Consider the following 10,318-nt stretch of genomic DNA (forward strand, 5'->3'; position numbering starts at 1 on the left):
CTTCTAAACCAGATAGCCCAGAATTAGTGGTGTTTATGCCCGCCCACACCATTGAATGACGAACAATATACAGGGACGAGAGTACCTGCTGTTCCATGAGAGAACATCTTACAATTTAAAGTAGAATTATGGGCAAAACTTTTCTTTTGCCATCTGTGTCCCATTGGGGAGATTTCCCCTCACTTCCTGTCCCATAGCCAAACAGGAAGTGAGAGAAAATCCCTGCAAATTAGGTGAACCCCCCTGAAGACCCCCCATGTCACTAGAACTAGTGTCCCTATTGGAAGATTTCCCCTCTATTACTTTTGTCGGGACAACCCAAAATTTGGGATTTTCTTTCACTTTCAATGATAAACAGGATAAACAAAGATGGCTGCTTAATAACACTTTAAGTTTTTAATGATGACATTTTTTTTGTACTTTGTAGGCCTTCAGTTCATCTAACACTATTCTGGAATCTCAGAACATCCAGGAATTAAAGTCTGAAATCTACTCTCTGAAAGGGCTGCTGCTGAACAGGTACTGGGAGTTGTGATGGGAGATGCTGGCAGGCTGGTCATCTTGTGCACATCTTATGGAAACACTTTAGTTGGATAGGCAAATTTAAAGTGTTACTAAACCCAGGAGCCTGCATTCACTATATCTTGTCTCCCCAGGAGCCTGCATTCACTATATCTTGTCTCCCCAGGAGCCTGCATTCACTATATCTGGTCTCCCCAGGAGCCTGCAGTCACTATATCTGGTCTCCCCAGGAGCCTGCATTCACTATATCTGGTCTCCCCAGGAGCTTGCAGTCACTATATCTGGTCTCCCCAGGAGGCTGCATTCACTATATCTGGTCTCCCCAGGAGCTTGCAGTCACTATATCTGGTCTCCCAAGGAGCCTGCATTCACTATATCTGGTCTTCCCAGGAGCCTGCAGTCACTATATCTGGTCTCCCCAGGAGCCTGCAGTCACTATATCTGGTCTCCCCAGGAGCCTGCATTCACTATATCTGGTCTCCCCAGGAGCCTGCATTCACTATATCTGGTCTCCCCAGGAGCCTCCATTCACTCTATCTGGTCTCCCCAGGAGCCTGCATTCACTATATCTGGTCTCCCCAGGAGCCTGCATTTACTATATCTGGTCTCCCCAGGAGCCTGCATTAACTAATATCTGATCTCCCCAGGAGCCTGCATTCACTATATCTGGTACACAGAACATGGAAATGCAATTATTTTAGTAAATATAAACTGCTAAATACCTTTTCTCATCAACAGTATAAAGCAGTCTTGTGACTTCTATCAGTTCTTAGTAAAGCTTGTAGGAGGAGTTTTCATTCTCACCTGATCCTCTGTCTGGACAGTGCTGATTGGCCCTGTGCTGATCACATGCACTCTCCCAAGAAAAAAAAAATCTCCCTAGAAATACACACCAAACTGAGCTTGTGCAGCCGTCCCCTGGCTCTGTAAATATCAGGTAATATTTTGAAGACAGTGGAAGAAGAGGAGGATCAGAGAGACAGGATCAAACAGCCTTTATACACAATGCAAAGGATCAACCCCTTAGGTTCCACAGTGGGTATAACAAGCATGCTTTACTGTATATACAGACTGATTTTACTGTTGTGGGTTTAGTAACACTTTTAAGTACACCTGGCATCAGACATATTTAGTTTCATGTTAAGTGTAGGATGCCAAGTAATGTGTTAAACGCTTGTAAAGATAGAACATTTTTTGTCTTAATACATTCTATGCATTAAGATAAAAAGCCTTCTGTGTGCAGCTTCCCCCCTCAGCCCCCCTAATACTCACTCTCTATCCAGCTATGTCCACGAGTGCCTCAGCTGTCCAGGACTCTCTCTCTCCTGATTGGCTGAGATACAGCAGCCGTGCCATTTGCTCCCGCCAATCAAGCTCAGTTAGCCAATCAGGAGAGGGGGGCGGGACCGAATGCAGCTCTGTATCTGAATGGATAGACGAAGCTGCTGCTCGGCTTGGGTGCCCCCATAGCAAGCTGTTTGCTGTGGGGGCACTCAACAGGAGGAAGGGGCCAGAACCTTTAGCTAGGGACCCGAGAAGAGGAGGATCTGGGCTGCTCCTTGCAAAACCAACTGCACAGAGCATGTAAGTATAACAGATTTGTTATTTTAATAGTAAAAAAAAAAAAAAAAAAGACTTTACAATAATTTTAAGATGATATGGATAGGTATTTATGACCTTGCCCAGAGATCGCATTCATTGCCTTCATCTTACGGCACCATCTTTGCTCAGACATCATCAAGGGTCACCATCTACGTCCTGGGCTGAAATGCCAGCTCAGAGATGACACAATCACATAAATCCTGGTGCCTGTGAAGTTCTTGGCTGTGTTACCAAATGTGTGACAAGGATCAGCATCTGCTGCAACCTCTAAACTTGTGATTTGTTCTGAAGTTACAACTTTGCAGTCTTATCACTGGGAAGGGAAGACTGAGCACATGCTTCCCCTAGTCTGCAGCAGAGGTGCTGACATCATCTTGGCCTAGGAAAAAATCACTGGACTGAATCTGAAGAACTACGTTTTAACGATGAATCAGGTTTTTTGAAACTTAAATGAAATTAATCTGAATATCCCAAATCTTTGTTCATGCAATCCCCCCATCTGGTGGATGTTTCTACAGATAGGAGATCTTGTTCATACAGCTGGTTAATTTAATTACCTTCCTTCCTATTCAATAAAAATATATATATATGTACTGTATATATAATTTTTTATTTATTTTTTTTTGCATTTTGAAGGCCACTAAGAAATGGAAACACCTGATTGGTCGTTAAGAGCAAAGCTTCTTTTTCCCCGACCTTTACATAGAAAACTCTGTGGTGTATAAATTGTTGTCAACGTATCCGCTGGGGGGTCAGGTGACCCCCACGACAACCTGTATTGGAGGGTCATTGCCAGTACATTTCAGGACAACCGCATGTCCTACATATCCAGACACCGATGACTAAATGTCCAGAGTCAGCTAGTGCTGTCCTGGGAGAGCGTTTAATTATTTTTACAGGTTTTAATTTCACCATCCTTTTTGACATCATGGTCCGATCTAAGCTATAATTCACTGAAATGCTATAATTGATATCGCATTATCAGCCAAATTAATTTTCTTTATGACCATCGCTGGCACTATAACGTCAGAACCAGATACAGCAAACTTCAAGCTTCTAAAGTACATCAGTTACTCCCATTAGTCTTAGCTTGCAGGAAGCAATGGATTATTTAGAAACAATAAAAATTCATGCTGGGACTTATAGTAGAACAGTGTATCATAGAAAGTACGTTTCTCCAATCACACTGAGACTGGATTATAAAGGCTAATTCAGGAATCCTCAAACTACGGCCCTCCAGCTGTTGCAGGATTAGACATCCCATGAGGCATTGCAAAAATCTGACATTCACAGACAGGACAAGGCATGATGGGAATTGTAGTTCCTGACCAACTGGAGGGCCATAGTTTGAAGACCCCTGGGCTTATTGAAAAGTGCCTTTCTACCATGACAACAAGTCACACTCTTGCTTTCACTTTCTAAACTGCACCAAAAGATAACATATCATCCACTACTACCTACTGTAAGGCCAGCCTTAGACAGTTCAAATCTTGGCCGGTTCAGCAGAAGCCGGCCGAGATTCGAACTGTGTATGGGCAGCCTAAATGTAACAAGTTGAACGATCAACTTGGGTACAACCAGCCTGCCGTATTTTACATTCAGTTATCACAAATGACTGATATAGCCACTAGTAATAATCACTGTCTTCTCCTGAAGTTATCCATTCCAGCGAAGCGGCTTTTCTGGGAGAGACTAAGGTAGGCCATACACTGTCCTGACATTACGAGATGCAGGAAAGACATTTGCTCGATTCCCCCATCAATACAGACAGCGTTGACAAGTGAATACCAGCCGCCGCCAGGAGAATGCAATGGCTCAGCAGGAGGGATTCCCCTGTCAACTTTATCTGTGTTGATGGGGGAATCAAGCAAATTTCTTACTTGCAGCCCGTAATGTCAGGAAAGAAACTTGCACCTTATATGGCTTGCCTTAAGCCTGCCACACACTAAGTGTCCATTCACACTACCACGACTTGTCAGCCTGACAAGTCGCGGTCCATACAGTGCTACAGGACCCGTTCTAATAGGAGCGACACAAGTCGCTCCGACTTAGAAAAAGGGTCCTGTACTACTTTGGGGCGACCTCGGAGCGACTTGCATAGACATTCATTATATGAAGTCCGTGCAAGTCGCGCTGAAGTCGCGGTGCACGCGACTTCACAGGTCGCCCCCGAAGTCGTGCCGCTTCAGTGTGAATGCGGTCTAACGTTTTTTTTTAAACAGACTGCTCCCGTTGGAGCCGCTGTACTAACTATCCAACATTAGTACAGCGATCTCCCCCATTGAGCTGTTATGTTCTCACAGAGGGAAGGCCTCCCCCCACCAGAACATTACAATCAGCGGTCTCAACCATTGGCTTAGAGTGCTAATCGGGAGTCGGACGTCTGCTGGTTTTCCAGGCATGCTCATCCAACAGAAGCTGGCCACACGGGCTGAATTTTTTTTAACCGGCAAATGTCTCCCAACATTCGACCCATGGGTATCCGGCTTCAGTCTCTCCCAGAAAAACATTATTTGCTGGAATGGATGACAGGAAAATACTTTGTACCTTTCTTAAATAAAATGTGCTCCAGTCTTCCTCCTGTCCCCCATGTTGTCTATCGTGCGCTGTAAATTTTGAAAGCAATAAGGACGCCACACCACTTAAAGTCCAGAGTGATTTTTAACTTTTTTTTTGAATAACTAATAGAATAATAAATCCAATGCATTTGGGGGGACATTCACACTCCCCTTCATCAGGGCTTATATATTATGTATATTCAGCAATATCTGGATAGACTTGGAAATGTTGAGGAGGGAGCGTGTGAACCCTTAAAACACGTTTGCTTTCTTAGTCTATTGATCATTACATCACAAAAATTACTGAGGACTCTAATAAACATTGTTGTTGCACCCTTACTGCTTTCTACATATCTGTTTACTTCAAGACCCCCTCTTTCATTTGTTGGTATTTTATGTATGAACAGCCTCATGAAAGTGAATTAGCTTCGTAAATTAAGATGGTCACTTACAATATTGGACAATAAAGCGGATCTTCACTGCATCTGAGCACCACAAACCAAAAACACTATTTCATTCATTTTTAATATTCTTAGAAACACCAACTCCTGCTAGGGATATTGGTAAAAAGTGGGCTTACGGGGACTTTTCCTGGTATCATACTCAAAAGTATACGGCTACATATATGTAAAAATTGACAAATTTTATTGAAGTCTAAAAAAAGAACATTGCTGATTTACAAATTGACATTACAAAACATACATTTTTTTTAATATTCAACGCAAACTCCCCCATCCATCCATGTCTCCTTGCTTTATTTTGTTGAGAAATCACTTTGAAAAACACCCCCTAGGATTTCCGGCCGTGGCCATCTTGAGTAAGGGCAGATGATTCATGTAGCATTTACTTCCTGGAATCCACCTGCCCTTAGGCTCAACCATGCATGAAAAAGAGTGTGCTTAGCTGAGAAAACCCCTCGTCCCCTCCCGAAGACTCCTGGGATGTATGACATCATTTTCCTACGCAGGAAACCAGGAAGTAACTAAACTAAAGAAAAAAAAAAGTTTAAAACAAGTAAATATGATATACTTTTCTATCTATTTACTAATGCTAGCAGCATAATGATTACAAATATTCTATGTTAATTGGGAGAATAAAGTTTCCACTTTAATATCACAAGATCTAACACCTTTTATGCATGTGCCCTGATATCACACACTGTCTGCCAGCTTTTGAGGGTGCAAAACCGCATTAGATAACAGAGTGCTAAACTTTTTTATATTCCTTTTAACTATGGGGCACCAGTATTTGACACAGACGTGCCTTAAGAACTGGGAAAAAGCGTGAGGTCAGGCAAACGACAGACTTCAGGTGATCTTGTTCTGAGACATTTTATACATATGGGTACATAATCCAAATAGCTTGTTTTGACTTCTTTCTCTTCCTGTTACTAGGAGGCAATTCCCGCCATCTCCATCTACACCTAAGATTCCGAATTGGCAAATGCCCATGAAACCGCCTACTTTACCCAACCAGGCAACGCTTAACCACAACAGCAGCAGTGACATTTCCCCTGTTAGCAATGAGTCTGGATCCTCTTCTCCCGTCAAGGAGAACCACAGCCCCGAGGGAGCAAAGGTCAACTCCCATCATCTGTCCACCACTAGAGAGGGGGATCCTGAAATTGACGTGCAGAGCCAAGTGCGCATGGAAGTCCAAGGAGAGGAGGAGGACGAAGAAGATGAAGAGGACGTTGGACAAGCTGACGAAGAGGATTGCATGGGAGTCCAAACCGAAGACCGCCGGGGTGGGGATGGACAGATCAATGAGCCAGTGGATAAGTTGCGTAGGCCAGAAGGCGCCAGTAACGAGATGGAATGATTGCATCTCCCATCTGCTACCTCCATCTCCCTGATGTGTTCTGGGGTTCATACCGCCAAGGAACTGTGTGATCTATTGTGGTACAACTCTTAATGCAGTTATAAAAAAGCCGATGTCTTATCGCAGGCGAGATTTTCTAGTGCTCTGCTGTGTCGCTGTCCATTCAGCTATCTTTTCATTGTGTCTGCACAGTGATCTCTCCGTCTATGTAAATGACAGATCTATTCACTTTCACTTTCCTCGATAGATCCCCGTAGTTCTTGTTCAGCGGTCTGCCCACATGCAAGGAAACATGATAATGGGAGCCAGGGTGCACTCTTCCCTTAATTACAGAAAACACATCCTTTTTTTTTTTCCAGACGTAAAGATGAAATAAAGAGAATGCTCACTGATCATCCAATTTTAAATCACCGCCTAACTCTTGTAGTGTGTTTGGCACACGACCTGTAATCACCATTTGTCACACTGTGAGCAGCATGCGCATGACACAGACTTGTTGTGTTGCGCATTACAATCGAATGAGCAACTACAAGCTTACATACTAGCATAGTTCTCTACAATGTTGAACAATGACTTTTTTTTTTGTTCCTGGAGTATGACGGTAGTTTGGTTGTTTCTTACAGTTAATTAAGAATGAAGTTATATAAAATTAAGCCAATTGTAAAATAAAATAAAAAAAACAGACAAAGGAGATCCCTCACTTTCTGGTTTTCATTCTTTCCTTTTAGAGATTTTATAGTTAAAAATAAATTCTAAATAGTGATTTTTAAAGGGCTCACCCCTTGCCTGCTTTAGCAAATTCTGTGGAGGGTAATTTATGGAAAAATAGCTTTGACACGTTAAAACGTGTCTGATTTATATGCAGCATTCAGAGTAGATTGGATCAATCCCTCTGCCTTTACAACATTTTCAACAATAAGTATTTGCCCTGCTGGTGGTCTCAGTTTTTGCTTATCTTGAACACAAACCTCTTTGTTTGTCACCCTTTAATCCCCCCTCCCTCTCCTTTTCCTGTCTTCAGTTTTTTTTTTTTTAACATTTTCCTACATTATAATAGAGCTACACCCGAAGATTTCTTGTTAAAAACACAGACTTGTTTTTAAGTAGTATTTTTTATATACAAGTGTCATAAATGCAATCCTCTTTTCTTAAAGTGTATGCATAGCCAATTTTTTTTTCCTTTTTTTTTTTTTAGATAAAGTTAGAACTCCTATCAAAACCAGATAGAAATACCAAGCTCATCTTATGGACCAGCCTGACACCTACCAAATTATCCATAACAATATGCCTTAAAAACAGGGATTTAGTTTGCACACATTTGCCCTCTCTTTTTAACGCATACTGTTGGGATAATTTGGTTGGTTGCAGGATGGTCTTACGGAATGTAGCTTGAATTTTCTTTGGTTTTGTTTTGCATGCATTGCCCTTCCATGTGCTCCTTGCTGCCAAGGCCAGTTATAGGTGAGGGCAGTGGCCATTTGTTTGTACTGTTAAGCCTCGTACACACGCACAGATTGTTGGCCGTAAATTTTCGGCCAACGTCCGTTCTGCCGATTGTAGGCTTGTTAGTATGATGCTTCCGACAACCAACTGCGAATTTTCGGCCGTAAAAAATCTGGTGTGCATGCTATAAAATTTTTGTTGGCCAACAACAGAACGGCCGATTGTTCCTCAGTCAGTACATATTTCGGCAGACAAAAATCAGATGAGCAAGACTGGGCATGCTCAGAGAAGAAAAAACACACGGAAAGTCAACCATCACATGACATCACTTCTGAAGTTGGTTTTTGTTGGCCAACAAAAGTCCAGTGCAAGTCTAGAGCACATTTCAACCAACAAACAACACTGGACAAAAGACGGCCGATCAGTTGGCCAACAATCTGTGCGTGTGTATGGGGCTTTTTACCTTCTATTAGGTTTTTATTGCGGTCAGTGCCTCTGCTGGATAGATTCAACCTTTCTTTTAAGCTGGCCATATACTAGTAGAATATCATTCAAAATGTTTCGTTTTAAGAACGTCTGTTCTGCTTTTCTAATGGTTACTGGGGTTAAATCGATGTTTGTTTTCAACTTCAGTGATGAGAAAAAAGTAACGGGGTGGAAAACTTTTCTCAAACTAACACATTTCTAACCATGTATGTGGCTTTTGTTTTTCAAATTCATTCCAAAATCGAATATTAAAAGCAAAAATATTTTGCATTACTTTTAAATGACATTTATCAAGTCATTGAATGTACAAAGAATTTTCATACATATGTTCATTCGAAAATCTACAAGCATATGGCCAGCTTTAGTCCTGTTGGCTTTTGTTAGCAAAGTTGAAAATATGGGGAATCCAAAATGTTATATTTGTAAGAGGAACAAGAGGTGAAGGTAAATCTTTTAAAGATGGCGCCTGTGTCTGTAAAAAGTTGTTTCTATACCAACTTTAAGGGGAACTTCCTTCACTTTGGAGAAATGTTCTCTCCCTGTCCTGGAGACACAACAGGAGCTAAATGGAAAGGAAAGCTTGTTTGGCTGTACTTCTCCTGTGGATTACAGGAGTGCAGTTCGTTCTGCACTCTTGTGACCCGTTTTCAGCAGACAGCGAACTGAAGCCCGCTGTCTGCTGACGTCACAGAGCCAAGCCCGGCTTGGGCAAGATTGTGAAAATGAAGTCAGGATCCGCCCACATGCCTGGACTGGCACTCGGCCCAGCCTATCAGTGAGCCGCTGAGAGCCTCCAATGAGCGTGGGGGGTAGAGCAGAGAGCTGACTGACAGCAGCTCTCTGCTCAGGGAGCTGTGATAACCGAGTGATGAAGCCCGCTGTTTACTGATGTCACAGAGCCAAGCTCGGCTTGGGCAAGATTGTGACAATGAAGTCAGGATCCGCCCACATGCCTGGGCTGGCATAACCGAGGGAGCTGGCATAACCGAGGGAGCTGTGATAACCGAGCGATCAGTGGTGTTAGATCGCTCGATTTTCAGTGTTCGAGGCCCCAGGGGACAGATAGGTAAGTATGATTCTTAAAAAAAAAAAAAAAACATCTCTTTTAAATCTAAAAGGAGAGGCTTTGGCTATACCTACACTTTAACATCCTAAAGCAATGTAAAAAATCCATGCTGGACATAGATTCTTCTTAGCACCTAACACAATTTTTTTTTTTTTTTCTTTAAATCTGTTTTTCCTATAATCCTCTGCTCTAAGGAAAAAATAGACCAATAAGCTATCTTTGGCCGAACCTTTAAACACCATATCCATGTGTTTCTTCAGAACAAATATTTGCCTGTGACATTGCTAAATTTGCACTGTGTTGAATGCTTTGGGGATAGAGAAGGCCATATGGGAAAAAAATATAGATGGTCACAAAGAAGACTACATTGCCTAAGGGCAGTGCCACGCTCCCTTAATTGCATCAACCCACTGTGCTTGTCGGTGTGCTAATGTATAGATTTAAAAAATTAACAAAAATTTAACTATAAATGTACATAATTGTAATAAAAACAAGTTACACTATTTAACCCAGGGATTCTGTTTTTTTTCACTGAAAACTTTTATGTACAAATTTTGTTGGTTTTAAACCCATTTCAACAGGATTGCTCCTCAGGCAGCCCAATGTGAGCTGATGTAGAAAATCCAGTGGCTCACTCAGAACTCGTATGGAGTACAGATTGATGGACAGCATAGGTTATCTTGTTCCTGATAGCACAAAACAGATGAACCAGAAAGAACAAATGGTATAGCCCAGGGGTTTTCAAACTTTCTAAACAAAGGGCTAGTTGACTGTCCTTCAAATTTTAGAGGGGGGGGGCGCACTGTGGTCAGTGGGAGTA

General features: G+C 42.1%; 1 protein-coding gene across 1 annotated transcript in view; it reads left to right on the top strand.

Annotated features, from left to right (window-relative positions):
• PEX14 (peroxisomal biogenesis factor 14) overlaps positions 1-6,961 on the top strand; it is a 282,226-nt gene extending 275,265 nt beyond the window's left edge. The window contains exons 8-9 of the mRNA XM_082274523.1: positions 428-519; positions 6,077-6,961. Of these exons, the coding sequence (XP_082130649.1) occupies positions 428-519; positions 6,077-6,503 (519 nt within the window). The 3' untranslated portion in view covers positions 6,504-6,961. The remainder of the gene's footprint in view (positions 1-427; positions 520-6,076) is intronic.
• The last annotated feature ends 3,357 nt before the right edge of the window (positions 6,962-10,318 follow it).

The sequence above is a fragment of the Pelophylax lessonae genome (genome assembly GCF_965119305.1).
Source record: "Pelophylax lessonae genome assembly, chromosome: 12".
Classification (NCBI taxonomy): domain Eukaryota; kingdom Metazoa; phylum Chordata; class Amphibia; order Anura; family Ranidae; genus Pelophylax; species Pelophylax lessonae.